We start from the raw sequence: 18,751 nt of genomic DNA, 5'->3' as shown, positions 1-18,751 counted from the left end.
TATATAAGATGATAATTTGATGAGTAGTTTAAGATTTAGGTTAGGACTTTAGTAGTTTAAAGGGTTGTGCGGGTATTTTCCCTTTTTCCCTTCAACCCTTGTTAGCAACCTACTTGGGATAATAACTCGGATAATTGTTAGCAGCCTACTTGGGATTATAACTCGAAGAATAACTGGTGTTTCGCATTACTTTACTATCAAGAAATGAAATCCGATAAGTGAGCAAAATACTTGATGCTGAAAAGTTAAGCTGAAAATACTTGTGTTGAAGTGACCAAAATACTTGATGAGTGCGGAAAAGTTGGAACATTTTTCACCCTTAGAATTGTGGAAAATGATTAAATTGATCTAATCGATTTTAAAAATCTAAAAATAGCTGCACCGCCAGATATTTTCAGATTTTCCAAATTAGACCTTAAAAATTGTAACAAAAACGAGATCCAAAACTAGATTTCACGAAGCAGAATAGTGCTAAATTTTCTAACAGAAAAATAGTAATGAACGAAACTTTCTAAAAGAAGTGACACTCAAAATGATAAAGTTATTGATCATACTTTTCAAAAGCTATTAACATATCTTCTCCATCACAAATCGTTTTAGGGAATTTTAAAGCAAAATAACCAAATACAACTTTGAGGAACTTTCATTTTTGTTCAGCAGGTAAAAATTTTAACTTAGAATTTTTCCTAACTACAGTTGAATCCCGTTAACTCGGACCCTGGATAAGTCGGACTTTTATTAAGTCGGACAGAATTTCAATTCCCTTTGAACATTCTCTATCAACTTACTGTAAAATCATCCGCTTAAGTCATACCCTGGTTAAGTCGGACCATTCGCTAACTAGTACTGTTTTCTGGGGTCCCTTCGGCAAAAAACTTCGCTTAACTAGGACTTTTATTTTGAATTTGCATATAAGTGCGTATAATAACAAAACTTCCAATATTTCAATCAAAATTCCAAACTCTAAACGCTCGAAAATAAAATACTTTTGCGTCAAATATAATTAAACGTAACTGAACATTTTCACGGAGAGCTTTCGATTTAGTTAAGCTTCGATTAAATTCTATTTGTTGTTAACTATTACATTAAAAATTTAAAAATATCAATTAAAATTCAAAATTTAGAACGTTCGAAAACTAATTTCTTTTGCGTCGTTTCAAATAACATTGAATGCTTTAAAGCTGTTTGAAAAATAATTGTGCGAGTCACTGAAACAAACATCATTTTTTGGACTTTTTTCGTTTATAGTATATATCATATATACAAAAATATATATTTCACATAAGATTATATTGTTTAGTATATATGTACGTAATATTTATATATCGAGGAACTTTCGATAAGTCTCGAAATCTCAATAAGTCGGACATTTTCAAAAAGTCTGACTTAACGAGAGCTTTGGTTAATTCGGACATTCGCTAAGTCAGACAAAAAATATATACCCCTTCAGAGTCCGAGTTAATGGGATTCTACTGTACGAATAAAATGTAAACGAAAAAATCTTTTATTTTCCAAACTAATATTTTCTCTTACGAGCTCAAGAAGTGCAATTACGAGCCTACAAAATGTGAAGAAGACCAATCAAGAGCGACTGAATGTTTACTTGTGACCTGGCCCTGGTGGTGGACAAACGACGTGACAGGGTTTAATGACCATACAGTGCAGAATTAGTTTATAAAAATTTAACGACATTGTCAAAATGTTGCTTTGTTTTTAAAATATGGTCGAAAGAATTTATGATTTTTCGCGTCGTAATATAAAAAGGCATTGTCTCTATGAATAAAAATAAATTCATAAGTTTCCAATTTACTGATTTCAAAATTAATAAGGTGTAAAATTGTTTTGAGATGACTTATGTATAGTTATAAATTTACATACATTTTTTTGTACGATTAGATATTTTAGTCAGATACAGCTATTCACGAAAGTTTAAACGATTACAGAATTTTAAGATACTATCTTCGGTTTTTCTTGAATAAAAATCTAACGGAAAAAGGTTTCAAAATAATTTTTTTTCCAATATTGTATAAAGGTGAGTTTCCACTCATCTGTTTTAGCCACGGGAAAGGGAGAGGAATGGGAAAATGAATCACGTGAGCATGCGCAGCTTGTAATTTAATTTGAAAGTTAATCACTGCGCATGTTTACGTGATTACTTTTCCCATCCCGTTGTCTTTCCCGTAGCTAAAACGGATGAGTGGAAACTCACCTTAAAGGTTATTTGTTAACAAAATAAAAAAAAGTAGGTTTTGACTCATCACTGTTTACTCAAAAATTTCATTAAAAGGTAGGTGATACAAATTAAGAGGTGTCACAAAAGTTTAAACGATTTTATTTAGGATCAATTATTTGCTAATTAATTGATAAATCCGGTGCGAAAATTTTTTTTACTTTTAAATAAAGTCAAATTGAATCGTTTACAATCAAAAAATTTATCGCAACATCATTATGCAGCTTTTAACTCATTAAAAATCAACTAGAAATATTATAAATTTCAAATTAATTTCAATTTTGTGCAAATGGGTTGAAAAACAGTATCTAGTGAGATCAAGTGGCAAGTTATTGGTATGGCGAGGACAAAAAATCACACAAACGTTCAAAAAGGCAAAATACTTCACGTTTCTGAATCTTGCGTTCGAAAAACCTGGGAACTTACCAAGGACGTCTCCGACATGCTGCGTACTGGGAGACCATCCAAACTCAGCAACCGTGACAAAAGAGGTATATTCAGAATGAGCAGAGAAAAACCCAGACTCAGCAACAAAAAGCTAGCACAAATCTTCAACGAGTCAAAAAATAATCCAAAAGTTAGCAGAGAGCTCGTGAGACGAACGTTGTTGGACAAAGGTATTGGACCGTAAACAGCTGCTAGAAAACCCATTCTTTCAATCACGGATAAACGTTAACGACGAGTGTGGTCCAAAGAAAGGCTGGACTGGTCTGTAGAACAGTGTGCAAAAGTTTTTTGGAGTGATGAAGCTAATTTTCAAGTCGTAAACCGCAAGGGGAGAATCTATGTCAAAAGATTTGCAACTGAGAAATATTCAGACAGGTTTTTGCAACATCGTCGACAAGGCGGTGGAGATTCGGTTAGCATCTGGGGATGTTTTTCTCACAAAGGTATAGGCTTCTGTGAGCTGTACGAAGGCCGAATTAATCAATACAACTACAAGAATACTTTGGAAACGTGTTTAGTTCCATTAATCAGACACTTGTAGGGCAGAAGCAAGCAATTCATCTTTCAACAAGACGGGGCTTCAGTTCACACAGCTCACTCAACCAAAGAATATTTTTTGAAAAAAAAGTTCAATGTGATGCCCTGGTGCCCTAGATCACCAGATCTCAACCCAAGTGAAAATATTTGGTCTTGGATCGACAATCAACTGACATACCATGAAGTTCAATCAACTCAGCCTTTGAAACAACACTTGAATGAGTACTGGCTGAAGGTACCTCGCATGATGTGCATGAAATTAGTTGAATCAATGCATAAACGAGTTTATCTTTGCTATAAAAACAAAGGAGGACACTTTAAATATTAATTTTGCTTTTTTTCCCCAGTTTTTGTTCGAATGTTGCAATTCGTTTAAACTTTTGTGCTTCTTATTTTTCCTATATGATTTTTTGTAATTGTTTTTTTCTAACTAAATATTAAAGTTTTTATAATATGTTCATATTCATTTTAAAGCTAATTACTTTTTCTTTAAATAATAAAAAAAATTAATTCGATATCATTTTACAGTTTTTTTTTATTAAACAATAACCAAACATACTTGATAAAAATTCTGCAATCGTTTAAACTTTTGTGAATAGCTGTATGAATATGCAAATTTTACATTGTACATTTTCTCAAGATCCAATTACAAGGATTCATGTCATTTGTAAAACGGAAATGTATTTTTTGTAACCTTTAATTGCTGCAATAGAATAATTGGTTGAAATGGTACGTAGATCATGAGTTACGTATATAACCTGTAAGGTAAGAAGAAATCGTTGACAGGGTTCTTATCTTAATTTTCATTAGTTATGGCACTTCTTTTGTGGTTAACTTTTAGTTTAAACAGTTTAGATCTGCTTCGTTATTTTTAACTTTATCAAGTAATTTCGATTCACTAAAAATGTGACATTCGTGAATAATTTGCAGGTCGTTATTACAGGCCTAAATTCCTTTACAATTGTTTATAAAGTAGGACTAAACCGATGGTTTGAAGAAATCAAATGACATAGAGTATTTTTATCTCAATAATAACTGAGAATTAAAAAAAACTTCTAAAATTTATTGTTCGAATTTGAATTACTGTCGCGAGTGGACCATCAAATTGATTTTCAATCGCTTCCAAGGTAGATATCATTCTACTTGATTTCAAGACTCAATCTTTCCTTAGGACAATAACATTTTTGACAAGTCCCTTACCAATAATTTTGAAGTCATCAACAATCGCTGAAATGTTCGGTGTAGACAACGGCGTTGAACCTGGCGCAATCTAATGATTACAAAAGTAATATTACAAAAGTAATATTTTACAAAAGTAATTATGTCAAAGTAAGTTATATCGTTACATTTGATGTGTACTAAACCAAACCTTCTTCTACAATGACATGCCATAAAAGGAAAAAACCCAAATTATTTTCTTACCGTTGTTGATTTAGTTATGAACAACGTCGAATTTATAAAAAATCCGTAAGAAATCCAAATACAAACAATTACTCATGGCAATAATTCGACTAGCAATCCTACTAATTGCATGCCATTTTTAGTGGTGCAAAGTAGCATTGATAATTTTATTAACTAGCTTTCAAGAAACTTGAGTATAAGACAAAATTTGTTTAAAATTGTAAACAGAGCATTAAAAAATCTATTCAGTTAAAGATGGCTTCTCATTTAAGGTTATGGTATAAATGCATGAACTTACTTTTTTATTTGTTTTTGTTGCCTTTGTTTTCACAAGGGTTTGGTAGTGAGCATGTAAAATCTAAAAAGACTGATCCATGTAAGAAACAAAGAATAGATGAAGAGAACTTCACACTTATACATATAAAAGTATTACTTTGAAAGGTTGCGGAGATAACGCACTTAGTTTCCAAACAACTCCAATGTTTATGCCTCCATAAGCATCGTAGAAAAACAGAGCGATCTCCGAGAACGCACTCTAAACAGATATCAAGAGATCTTTAAAAAAGAAAATTCATCAGAGAATTTTTATAAAAATTATATTTAATAAGAAATATCAGAATAAAAATCAAGCCAAGCTAAAATTTACACGTAATTCTTCTAGATACAGCTTAGGCGGATTGAAGTCAACAACAGGCATCGATGTGCTCGCAATTGATTCTTTAATGGCAGACGGGTTAGAACGAAGAGTAGAATCAATATTTAGATAGTAAAGAGGAACCATATCTTTATTTAACTCGATAACTACATGGTAATCGCTCATGGGTGGTCGAAAGATGGGCTAAACATATGTCTCACAAGTAGAAAACAAAATAAAGATAGAAGTATAAAGTTAACATTATTTTAATTATGGATGTAAATCGAAGTTTCACCTTAAAAGGTCTTTGCATTTAAAATCCAAAAAAATTTTTTATAGATAAATGTCGATATCTTCTTCATTATGATTATAAATGTCGACATCTTCTTCATTATGACTCATTTAAAACGTTTAGTAAATATTTCTAATTTAGACAATACACTTACTTCAACAACAAAAACATTATTTGTCCAAAAGTTGGAGTCAACATATCGTAATGCAGAAGCAGCTAGTAATGCCAAACGATATAAAATCTAAAAAGAAACAGAAATTAAACAAATACTAACAAAAACGTAATAAACACAAATCTCAAAATCCACACACACGCACGCACGCAATCATGCACGCGCACATAAATTATTGCACTTATTCACCTGCTTGTTTACGTTCTTTGTCCATATTCGCCCCTGGTGGTCGTATGAACAAGCTACGAACATTGCTGGGAGTTGATCCCTATTTAGTTCAAAGTTTTCTTTTATTTTTTCAGATTCTTCATCTAAACAATAATGATTTTAAGTTAATACATTGTTTGCCAGAGATTTAGCGGAGATTTTTACATAAAAATGCTCAACTCTAAACATTCAATAATATTAAACAAATTTACTTGTAATTTGCTCATTAAGGTTTACAATAACTGGTTCAATATTCCAATCATGATTAGACATGAACTCTAAGAAGCGTACAAAGCCACACATATGAGATCTAAATTCACTGATCACTGATTAGAAACGGCATTCATCAATACATAAATAAAAATTATCTACAGTTTCATCATTTTTCAATAAATTAATTTACTAAACAAAACTTACCTGGGTGCTTCTAAAGGATGAGGTGTTAGGAACAAATAAGCAACAACAAGCTCGACTGCTTCCTCTGGTAAAAACTCAGAAAACATTTGTGAAGCTACCCATCTTTTTGCCAACCTGACAGTCAAAGCATAGGCATGATGTTGGCTGTTAAGGCTTTAAAAAAAAAAAAAGGAATCATTCAATCAAATAAAATGATAAATAATTGAAAAAACAAAATTTTGACCTCTTATGTTATGATATGTTATGATATGTTGTTATATATTATTATAATATGTTAATCCTAATACCTATTAATTAGACTGTTGTGCAATGGTTTTTTTACAATTGCAATATCCAATTGCTGAGCAGCAATCTCACACTCCTTTTTAAGCAGTGAACCTACATTTAAATTTTCTTGATACAAAATCATCTCACGATAATGTACGACAGAGATGCGAAAAACATATCCATTCTAAAACAAACATTTTTCAAAGAAAACATTCTAGTATCTAATCATTTACAGGAAAAAAAATCTATTTCACGCAAAAGCCCTAAGAGCAAATATCAAGCTACTGAAATAGTACCAAACCATGAATAAACTCCAATCTAAGAATACAACAAATACCTTGTAAACATCAACAAATGCAGGTGAAGCAACAGCTGGTATTTTGATGTAGTTACGAATACATTCAGCTAACTTAATGTGAAATGCAGATTTTATATGTTGAATAGCAGAGATATCATCAGGCCATTTTCCACTTGTCTCAAATTGTAATACAACTGCAAAAAACATCCATCATTTTTATCTATTTCTGTAATTTTAATTTAACTTTATAAATCAAAACAGATGCAAATAAATACCATTAAAAACAGGACACCAATGAGGCAACTTCTTCCCAACCTTAGGGACAATAATATGATTATTGCTTTGACCAGCCTTTAAATTATGCTGGAAAGGAGTATTGACCTAAATGAAATATATCAAAATTAAATTCTTAGATTAAGAAAATTTAACATCCTAAGAAAAATAAACAATTGCAAAATACTGCATTAAATATGTCATAGATATTGTAAAAATTTTAAAAAGAGCAGCAAAATATTTTATACTTCAGTCATGCGGAAAGCTGGATCTACTCCATCAATAGAATTAATTTTCAAAGGCAAACTTTCAATTGCATGGATTTCTTTACAAAGCTTTTCAAATGTTTTTATGAAATTGATTCCTTCTTCTTCTCCACAGCCAGGTTTGTATTTGCTTTTGACAGGTTCCTGAGTTTCAATCCATTTTCTTTTAAGACAAACATTAAATTCTCCACCATGATAAAGAATACAATCAGAAGGTATACTGCAATGCCTGAAAATATGGGCAGAGTTCAATCAAAAACTAATGGATGTGTTTGTTTACATAAAGATTTTGAATAAATTTAGAACAGTTATAGCACTTTTCATCTAAAAGATTTTAAAGAAATTTGGTAGTTGTAAATTTTACATTAACAAAAGAAAAAACGCCTTGATTCAGGTTATAACTCTATACTGTCCCCAAGATTATAACCAATCAAAAAAATTGACTAAATTTTTCAAACATTCATCAATGGTGTGCATGCCCTTCTGCCATACAAATTCTTGAAAAATAGAAATCTGAAAAGAAAGTTAGATATTTACTGGGTGTACCAGCAATTACTGTCAAATAATTACAAATTTACTTACAAATATTAATAAAATTTTTCAACAATATTTATAAAAGGATAGTTCAATATAAATGCCTTGCTTAATTTAAGATTTGATTAGATCTCCATATTTTTCAATGACAGCTTTTAGATGTGAAAGGAAACGCCTGACAAATACTGATGAGATATTCTCTTAACATAGAGTTCCATGCTCTTGTAATGGTTGACTTGAGAGATCTGAGACTTCTATGGTCTTTTTTGCATGTTTTGTCTCCACAACACTCCAGTTTGAAAAATCAAGTGGATTTAAATCTGGGCTCAAAAAAGGCTGAAAGTTTTTAAGTCTAAAATTGGCCATATTGTCTTTTAAGAGCTGTTGAGTGTTTTCTGACCAAGCCTAAGAGCTTCATTCTGTTGAAACAACTCTAACAACTCTCATTTGATAAAGCCTTCTTAAGCCATTGTATTACATGTTTTTGAAAAGGCTGATAAACCTCTGTATTCATTTTTTCTTTCATTTCTCTAAAGATGGCAGACATTTTTCACGATTTGAACAGAATCTAACACAATTAATGACTGAGAATGCTGTATATGGCATACAGTTGGGGCACTGCCACCTTTCTTTTAAATGAATCAAAAATTTCTTCTGTTGAGTCTTTCTTTCAATGTATATGTACATTTTCCCCAAAATCATATGAAATGGAATGATATGGAATAATTTGAAGTGAATCCATCTTATTGAATTAATCCTTGAACTTTGAAATGGATTAACAACTATAATAACAATATTATCAACTGTAATAGCAATATTAACAGCAAAATTTCATGATATTGATTTCACATCCCTTTAAAATAGAAAGGTACCTTTTTTTTAAAAAAAAAATTTTAATCTGTTAGAGATTTTTTTTATGAGGTTCAAATTTAATTTTAATTTTAAAATTGCAGCTTTGTATCAACTTTTAGGACATTACACCAGATCTTTGGTCATAATTTGGAAACAGTATATGTTTGTGAACTTAAAATTGGTACTACTTCTATTTTTGACATAACAACTTCATCATGTTTTATCCAAAATCTGAAAAATCAAATATTTTTGTCTCCCTACTTTTACATAAAATATTTTTGTCTCCCTACTTTTACATAAAATATTTTTGTCTCCCTACTTTTACATAAAATATTTTTGTCTCCCTACTTTTACATAAAACACACACAAAAAAAAGTGAAACAAAAAAAAGACTTCTTGATTTTCAAATAAATTCTTCATTTTTAATTATCTTGTGCCATGTAAAACTTAAATTTACAAAGAAAAAAACTTACAGCTGTAGAAGATGTTGAACAATTTGTTTACAAATAAACTTTGTTTCTTCTTTGTTTGCACAAGACCACAATACAGCCTCATTTATGCTTCCATCAGGAAATCTCCTCAACTCTGACTTTGAACCCCAAATTTGACGAAACTTTTTGGCCTAAATGAAGTTATTTAGAAAACTTCAGTATGTTTTAAAAAAAGTTTTTAATAAAAAACCACTTATCAAGAAAAGTAAAATATATTGACAATATAATAATAGTAAATAAGTATTAATAATATTAATTTACATTTATAATGTTAACAAACTACTACTAAAAATAATTTATTCATAACCTTATTAAATTTATAACAACAATTTATTTATAATAATAATAAATTTACTACCATAACAATTTACTTATAATATTAACAAATAAAATTTAAAAAATGTGCAATATAAATAGCCTTTTTGTAATAACAATATTTAGTAACAATGATAACAACAATAATAAAATAATAATAATAATAACTTAAAACTATGTTAACAAATTGGTTATAATATTAGTAATCATATATCCACAATACTATTAAATATACTAAATACACTAAAAAAATTTACAATCAAAACAATTTGTAAATAATTTAGAAGATGAATAACTTTTATTTGTTGAATACTAGTAAATACATTAAAACCAAGATACAAAATGGCAGCTATGAAATAATACAAAAAAATCTAGGAATAAGAACAGATGGAGGTTTTATTGAACTATGTAATAGCAATCCTAGAAATAAGACTTTGATTGGTGATTGTTTTTTGATTGGTTATTTTAACAATTCAAATCAAAACTGTATTATGTAAAACACAGCTGAAAAAATCTTTTGAAAGTCAATAGTTTTTGTTAAAGAAACCTTTTGTTTATTAAAATTATTTTCACTTATAAAAATGATTGCAATGCTGCATCTTTAAGTATATATGAAAATATTGAGCATTAAAATATCACATAAACTTCAACATATGTTTTGACTCAGCTAGCATTAAAACATCAAACAAAAATTACAAAATCACAGTCAAATATTGTTTTTGATGTATGTTTCAGAAAGACAAAATCTCAATCAAACACTGCTTTCAACTTAAGGATTACAGCAAAACAATCAACTGGATTAAAAATGTAAACAAACAAATCATAGCACCTTCTAAATATGAAATAAGAAACATTTGGAATGTTTGTTTAATTTAAAATTCCTTCAAGACTTAAAAAAAAAAAAACTCTATTTACTTTTCCACATCACATATAAAAAAGCATAAACTTTCACAAAATTGCAGATGAATATTATTCACTTGAAATTTTCTCATGGTTATCCAAAAGTAAAAAAAAAAATGAATTTTGAAATTAAATCTGAAGAATGACTATCCTTTTACTAATATTTATGGGATACTTTCTTTCAGTTAAAGGTAATTCAATAATTTATTTTTTGCTGCAAATCTTTTTAAATTTGATAAAACCTTGATAATACAATAAAGCCTTGATAATACAATTACTTTATAACAACCTTATTTTACTTAGGACTAATCATTGATATAGCTGGAATATTCAATTATTGTATGCCAGAAATTAATGAAACAAGATGCACAATAAATACCCTTGACATAGGAGACACATATGAATATGCTATGAGGTTTGCAGTTATAGAGATTAACAAAAATCCAGAATTTTTATACAATCATACTCTCAGATATGTGCCCTATAGTGTAGAACAAAAAATATCAGTTTACAGTGCTCTTTCAAAGCAATCAGTATTGTCTATTGGGCCTTACTCTTCAGAACTTTCAGAGTTTTGGTCAAATTTTTTATGGGTTGGAAGAAAATCAACTATAAGCTATGGTGCAAGCAGCACCAAGTTTTCAAGGAGAAGAGATTATCCGTCCATTTTCTCAACAGTGCCATCAGACCTATATCAATCAAAATTACTTTTTCAATTAGCTAAGCGTTTCAACTGGCAAATAGTTGCTGTGCTTCAGACACAAGATGAAGATGGAGCATCAATGACTCTTAACTTAGAAGAAGTTATAGGCAAAAACATTTGCATAAAACACATTGAAAGAATCAACCAAGACTCAAAGCAGCATGATTATGAGAAGGCCTTTGCCTCCTTGTTACAGCACAAAAATATTAAAACTGTGTTTGTGTTTTTTACTTATGAATCTTGCCAGTACTTTTTCATAGCAGCTGAAAAATATAAGAATGAATTAAAGAAATTTCAATTTGTGTTTAGTACATCCTGTGGGACTATGTTGCACATACCAGAATCAGTTCAACCATACTTTGAAGGAATGCTTACTATACAAATAACCAATCCAATGCCTGATGATTTTCAGAAGTACTTAAAATCAAATTATGAAAATTATACTTACAATAAATACACACCAGTCAGACCAGTCATCAAATCAGTTTATGCTGCTGCTTATGCTATCCGCAAGTGGTTAAAGGAGTGTCAAATGAACCCACAGGACAAAGACTTATCATGTGCAACAACAGATGGTAAAAAATTCACTGATGTTTACTTAAATGATCACTTATATAACATAACAGAAAATGAACAGACTGAAAAACGCATGTTTAATGACTTTGGTAGTGTGGAAGATAGCTACGATATTTACCAATACAACAAAGGTGAATTTAAACCTATTGGATTTTGGAGCTACGATGAATTTTCAAAGAATAGAACTGCATTACAAATAAATCAGAGTATTGAATTAGAAGAATCAATTTGTAGCTCTTCATGTAAAGAGAACCAAATTAAAATTCAAACAAGTGAGTGCTGTTGGACTTGCAGCCTTTGCAATCCAGAAGAATTTATAGAAAACAATGTTTGTTCAAAATGTGCTATAGGAACAAAAACAAATGAAAAACAAAAAGAATGCTACCCACTATCTCAAGTGTCAATGAGCATGACTGACACACTGGCATATGTTGTGATCTCCATTTCAAGCACTATAATACTTCTTTCCATTCTATTAATGGGTGTGTACTTAAAAAACCGTAACAAACTAATTATAAGGGAAGGCAATTCCCAACTATGTTCCTTAGTTGGGGTAATCCTTATGTCTATAACACCTATACTTTATGTTCAAAAACCATCACCAATTGCATGCCATGCTCAAAAGCTTATGTTTGGTATGCCACTAACACTCTGCTATGCTCCATTGGTCTTAAAAACTAACAGGATATATAGAATTTTTCTTAGCTCTGAGAAACCTAAATTTCGGGGATTAATATTAATCTCAATGACCTCTCAGGTTTTACTCACGGTTGGGATGGTTGGCATTCAACTGACAATGGCAGTTTTTTGGATATTAAACACCAGTCAACCAGTGGTTGTAACAGAATACAAATCTACTTATGTAGAACACCATTGTAATTCATCTAGTAGAAACATGGCTTTAAATGCTATCTTTCCTTTTGTTTTAATGCTATCATGTGCCTATTGGGCATTTAAAACACGAAATTTGCCAGAAACTTACAGTGAAATAAAAAGTATTGGCATTACCATGTATGTAACAGTTTTTCTGGCTGCAGCTGGACTTGCAATAGCTTATATTCTAGGTTCTCATACTCAAAAACAACTGTACACCTTATGTTTTACATTTCAAGGTATATCAGTTGTCACATTATATGGTCTATATGCCATGAAGATAATTACAATGTATTATCGCAAAGTCACAAAAAGAGATAAAAAAAAAAACAAATCAAAAGAGCTTGATACAATAATGAACCAACTAGCACTTTATACCATGAATCCAACTCTAACAATGATGGCTGGAATTTATGAAAGAAAAGAAAGCAACCGTTCTGTAAGTTTATCAAACTCAACGAATGTTACAAACAATTTATCACCAATATTAACAGTTAAAACAGAAAATAATGAAACAACGTAATTGTAAATATAGCCTAATAAAATTTATGAAGAAGTAGCCTCTATTACTTTTTGTTTGTTTTGAATGTCTCAAAGATTATTATATCTGAAATAGTTTAATTTACAAACCTCTGGCTGATCTGCAGGCGGTCCCATAATAAGAGTATTTTCTGAAAACTGCGTATCTAACAGTAAACCAAACCAAAGAGTTTGCTCTGACTCATTAATTTCTTTTGAAGATGTAACTGGCCACTGAAAATGAAGAAATCAATGATAAAAATAAAATATAACTAGACTGTTACTAGATTATATATATAATATATATATATATATACATTTATATATAAAGGTTGTTATTACAAACATTAAAGTTTTGGTTTTCATTAAAAATAAAAAAAATTTCTCAACAATGATAATTTCTTTGGTTACTTTAGGTAAGGTAGCAAAAACTTATTTTAATGAAAAAAAATTAGAAAAATTTTTGTTTTGATTGAAAAACTTTTTTCTTTATAATAATTTTGTTAGTTAAATTTCACTTTACACATATCCCTTTTTTTTTTGAATTTTTATAACTTAAATGCTTAAGTAATTTTGACCAGAAAAACACCTTTTTTTCCTCTGCAGGTTTCTCGAACAGTAACCGTAGCCTTTTGTCTAGTCCAGAGACAAGAGTTTCTGAGACTAATTTTGGAACAAGCTTTAACCAGTCTCCTCCATAATCCATAACAGCAGTCTTATGAATGTTTCCCATCAGCTTGTTACGTAACTCATCAAGATTGAAAACTCTTAATAGGTCATAAGATTAAAAATTAAAGGTCATCATCCTGTGTAATATTAAAGCAGTTGAGTTAAAAGAGCCTAGAATAAGTTATTTAAAATTCTTATCTAAGTAATAAAAATAAGATAAACTAAAGATTGTGAACTATTTAAGGATAAAAGATATTTTTTGCCTCAAATGAAGCTTTCGCAAGTCCTGTTCTTTTAAATATTAACTGCATCAAATTATAACTTTTTCTAAAAAATTTATCTCATTTTTCTGTTGCTTAACAAAATTTATCTCATTTTTCTGTTGCTTAACAAAATTTATCTCATTTTTCTATTGCTTAACAAAATTTATCTCATTTTTCTATTGCTTAACAAAATTTATCTCACTTTTCTATTGCTTAACAAAATTTATCTCATTTTTCTATTGCTTAACAAAATTTATCTTATATATTTTTCTATTGCTTAACAAAACAAAACAAAAATAACCGGAAAGAGTGATCAGCAACTTGAAGAAAATGCTGCTGTTTGATGAACAATGGATCAAAGCCACTCACTGAAGAATTGTCAAGAATGCTTAATGATAGTTTTGCTTGGTAACAAATCTTAAAGAAATTTCTAAAAACTTGAAATCTTTACATAACATATGCAATCTATAACATTTATACAATTACTTTTATTATCTACTTAAAATTTTATTACTAATATTTCAGTAAAAATAGCAAACAGGAAAAGAACAAGCTTGAAAAATGATAAAAGCAACCAGCAAATAAGACAAAACTTCATTACCATGCTATAAGTTGATTTAGTAATATCTGAACACAAGTTCAGTTCTCCAGTTGAGTCAACAAACACAACATCAAATTTCTCATGAAAATCCACTATTGATTTCTAAAGAATTCAAATAATTGGTTTATAACAAATGCTAAATAATTTGTTAATGAAATAAACTTTACTCATAACTTAATGGATGTTATAATAGTTAAGCTAATCTTTTAAGTGAATTTTGAAAGTAACTTAAATAAAAAGCATAAATTACACCTTAAACCAGTATATTCAGAATCTTTAGCAGAGCTTAAAGATGACATAAAGCTCAAGGTAATCAAGGTTACATAAAGTTCAAGGTAGTTAAGATTTCAAATCAAACTGTCAAAGCATGAAATTCTTCTCAAAAACAAGTGTTAACTTACATTAGTGTCTTCACAAAGTGTGATGCCATTTTTTGACCAGTCCGATATTGCTGAAATAGAGAAAATAGTCTAGAAAGAAAATATTTTATATTTTTTTTCAATTTTTCAAAACTTTTATAAAAACTTTCAGAGAATTTTCTTGAACAAATTTTCTATGACTTTTTACCCAAGGAATGCATTATAATCTTGAATATTTGATAGGAGCTAAGATTAAAAGAGATATGTTTCTTTTTAAGCAAATATACCACAAACATGGAACCAACAAATCCATTAAATATGCAAGCACCCTAAAAAACAAAATATCATTATGCATTTATACTATTTACATTAATTAAATTTAGTGCTTGATATTTAATTCTTAATATTTTTTACAAGTATCCTGCCTTAGTTTTTATATCTACATATGTGAATATATGTATATGTATGAGTATATACACACATATATACACACATATTTAATATTATTTATTTTTATATAACATTTTTTATTTTATTTATCATTCTTTTAAAATGTGTTAGAAAGGTAATTCACCCAAACTTGCCTCAAACCATCCCCAGAAAACTATATAGTTTTCTAGAGATGGTTTGAGGCAAGTTTAAATTTAATGAAAAATATTATATAATATTTTTCATTAAATTTATTTGCTTGAAATGTTTTCTTAAAGGTCGAAAACTGTTATACTAAATTTTGATCAGCAAAAGTATTATGGATTTGATTAATGGTATTAGTGAAACACTAGATATTGTAGATAGTGACCAATAGTAGATTGGTGACATTAAAATCAAATACTAATGTGCATTACCTCATCTTAGTTCAATATCAGATTTTATTTAGATGTTTCTTTTTTTTTAACGCTCATAGTTTATAATCTACGCACAGCTGACTTTGTTTTGCACATTTTTAAAAGAAGTATACTCTACTCTTTTTTTATTAACTTAAAAAATCTGAAACTATGTTATCAACAATCATTTAATATACTTATAGTATATAAATTATTTTCCCTTACCACTTATATTACAAATCAATAGATTTACATTACAACAAGAATTCTAGATGCTTGTTTCTACCACATACTAACTCATAAACAAGTAGTTAAGGAGCTTCATTTAATAAAGAACAGAATTCAAACCTTAAATGTTCTTTGTTTGAGCCATACTTTAAAGAGACATACAGCCTCTCGAATTGCTGGAGATTCTTTCAATGCTGCATATAAAACCTTTAAGTGATCTTCAAAGAGCATATCAGAAAGTATGCCACTATTATAATGAGGAGTTGATATAACTAAAAGAAAGATTAATGACCTGATTTTTTTAAAATAAATAGAACTTTATACAATTATATATAAATAATTGATTACAGACTAAATAACTAAGTAAACAAATATTAGAGGCACATTACAACACTCTATATTTAATTTGCAAGATTACAAAATATTTGTAATCTTACAAAATAAGTTTAGAATTATGAATAATGGAAACAAAAACCAAAACAAAATATTATGTATTTAATTACGTAAATCTTCAGCTTTTGAATCATCCAAATCATTAAACCAATTTGATCTGATGTTATTTTTTAAAGGTGAGAACCGTGACAATTTGAATATTCCATTGGGAATGGACAAATAAATGTTTATTGAAAACTTTTTCAGTACCTTTCCTAAAAAAATAATATTCAATCATAATATATTCATTCATTACATTTCATTTTGTAAATTATGAATTTTGTGCCCACCCTCTTGACTATTTGAGAGGAACTAATTATTTACACCAATTACAAAACCTTTTAGAGTTAAATGCAGAGTTGGTCTATATTGGTCATAATAGCAGGCATAATGAACAGAATCAGTAAACTCCCAATCTTTCAAGTAAAAGGCAAGCCATGATAAATATGCAGCCCTTTTAAAATAATATCGATAATTTAAGTTATCACGAGGTTGCAAGCAATCCTATAAAAAAATTAACAATGGATAGTGAAAGCAAAAAAAAGTATTTTTATATATATATATATAGACACACAAACACTCTAAAACATTCTCTAACTATTACCGATGGCATCTCAACAGCAATATCGATGGATGTTCTTGGCTTTGTCATGGTTTTTAAAAGATAACTCCCTATAACTGTAATTTCTTTTGGAGCAATGTATTTAAATTTTCCTTTTACTTTTGCTCTTGGAATATAATCAGGAAGAGGAAACTCCACACCAATTGGTAGACAATTACCAGATAACTAAAAAGAAGTTAAATTTATAAAGGTTTTCAGGCATTACCCGTTTTCCAGGAAGTTTTATAAACTATGTGAATAAAAGAATCACCTTGTGCTCATCTGTTTGAGAAGGTGTACCTTTAATGAAAGAATTTAGTGAATGGAGTGCCATGCTCACTTTCTTCGCTTTTTTATCTTTAAAGCACACCTCTTCCAGGAGATATTGAATCTATTTAAAGCAACTTTATATTTATATATAGTTTAAAAAAATATATATTTTTAGGAACTTTTGTTTATATTTTGATACAAGTGTATGTTTATAATAAATTTTTCTTCTTTTAATTTGAAAAATTAACACTTGTATTTGATTCAACTTTTTTTTCTTTTCAAGAGGATTTGAAGTCACAAACTACAGTAACAAATATACAGCAACAAAAAACATAAAAAAGTTTTATTTGCCAGCCAAAAAAAAAACTTAACTTATAAAATATATTATGCACGAATATCAAATGTATTACTACATGTATATTTTCATATTAACATATGTTAGCATGTATCAAATTTTTACATTATTTAAAAAGTTGACTTCATAAAAGGATTTTCTTGACAACAATAAACCTATGTTGGTTCAAAAACTAGAACTGTAAAAAAATATATATATATATCTTACTTGCATTCTGAACAAATTACTTTTATATAAGTTCTCATTTTCTCTCAGCTGATTTATTTCTTCGCTTGTTGGTGCACTATAAAGAGAGGTTTTCTTCCTTTGCCTTTCTTCAGCTGACACTACCTTTAAATTATATGAACATGTAAAAATCAATCAAATACTCTCTAAAACAATATATTATTACACTCAAAAGTTGTTTACTCTGTAAAAAGCAAAAATACAAACTTCTTCACACAGGTGTTAGCAAATTTCTTTTGACAACTTCTGAAATAATTTTCTTTTAAAAATTTACATAGAAAAAAAAAAAGAAAGAAAAAAAAAACCTTTTTAAATGTAAATATTTAGATAGAAACAAATACATTTATCAAATAAAAATAGTTAGATTATAATAAATAAATTTAAGATAAGAATAAACATAGAGTATTGAGGATTACAACAGAAAAAATACTGGTAAGAAATTTTATCATAAATACAGCAACATAAATATAACATGAAATAACTGTAAAATAATAGACAAATTTGAAAGCCAAGAAAAACAAAATCCTTCACTTTTTTTGTATTCAACTTCTTCTTTTTTATCTTGACCAAACCAGCACTTGTGTTTGATTCAATTTTTCTTTTCATTTTAAATGTATTATGTGAGCCTGGCACTTACTAAAATTCAAAAAAACTGGCATGATTACAAAAATATAATTATTTTCTTTATTTTTAGATACATGGATGCCACTGATTTTGTAT

At 28.9% G+C, this 18,751-nt stretch overlaps 2 protein-coding genes across 2 annotated transcripts; one reads left to right on the top strand and one right to left on the bottom strand.

The window, feature by feature from the left end:
• Window positions 1-4,219: 4,219 nt before the first annotated feature.
• On the bottom strand, window positions 4,220-18,679 carry LOC145192741 (nucleolar protein 6-like). Its single transcript, XM_090099418.1, has 26 exons — window positions 18,563-18,679; window positions 18,014-18,136; window positions 17,453-17,572; window positions 17,185-17,367; window positions 16,919-17,084; window positions 16,652-16,795; window positions 16,269-16,420; window positions 15,305-15,425; window positions 15,139-15,188; window positions 14,738-14,839; window positions 14,438-14,553; window positions 13,794-13,971; window positions 13,316-13,438; window positions 9,301-9,449; window positions 7,424-7,670; window positions 7,178-7,283; window positions 6,942-7,096; window positions 6,625-6,788; window positions 6,338-6,490; window positions 6,133-6,230; window positions 5,903-6,024; window positions 5,696-5,782; window positions 5,262-5,453; window positions 5,049-5,150; window positions 4,914-4,973; window positions 4,220-4,484 (listed from the first exon to the last, which is right to left on the bottom strand). Exons 1-26 carry the CDS (start codon window positions 18,635-18,637, stop codon window positions 4,371-4,373), a joined length of 3,402 nt encoding a protein of 1,133 aa, XP_089955544.1. The 5' UTR covers window positions 18,638-18,679; the 3' UTR covers window positions 4,220-4,370.
• Window positions 10,519-13,252, top strand: LOC149882853 (metabotropic glutamate receptor 3-like). Its single transcript, XM_090099419.1, has 2 exons — window positions 10,519-10,724; window positions 10,837-13,252. Exons 1-2 carry the CDS (start codon window positions 10,676-10,678, stop codon window positions 13,206-13,208), a joined length of 2,421 nt encoding a protein of 806 aa, XP_089955545.1. The 5' UTR covers window positions 10,519-10,675; the 3' UTR covers window positions 13,209-13,252.
• Window positions 18,680-18,751: the final 72 nt, after the last annotated feature.

This window comes from Hydra viridissima, unplaced genomic scaffold (genome assembly GCF_058129835.1).
Source record: "Hydra viridissima isolate aposymbiotic clone 2 unplaced genomic scaffold, HvirCarnegie_v1 scaffold_10, whole genome shotgun sequence".
Taxonomy (NCBI): domain Eukaryota; kingdom Metazoa; phylum Cnidaria; class Hydrozoa; order Anthoathecata; family Hydridae; genus Hydra; species Hydra viridissima.
The sequence above is the reverse complement of the archived record's forward strand: the minus strand, read 5'-3'. Positions and strand labels throughout refer to the sequence as shown.

Bases quoted from the DNA above. Each gene is read 5' to 3' on its own strand.
- LOC145192741 (XM_090099418.1), bottom strand. From the start codon at position 18,637: ATGAAAAGAAAAATTGAATCAAACACAAGTGCTGGTTTGGTCAAGATA. The intron at 18,137-18,562 runs GTGAAGGATTTT...TATAATTTAAAG, and splicing joins AGAAGTTGAATACAAAAAAA to GTAGTGTCAGCTGAAGAAAG. The intron at 13,972-14,437 runs GTTATTTTTGTT...TGACCTATTAAG, and splicing joins GTTGCTGATCACTCTTTCCG to AGTTTTCAATCTTGATGAGT.
- LOC149882853 (XM_090099419.1), top strand. From the start codon at position 10,676: ATGACTATCCTTTTACTAATATTTATGGGATACTTTCTTTCAGTTAAA. The intron at 10,725-10,836 runs GTAATTCAATAA...TATTTTACTTAG, and splicing joins ATACTTTCTTTCAGTTAAAG to GACTAATCATTGATATAGCT.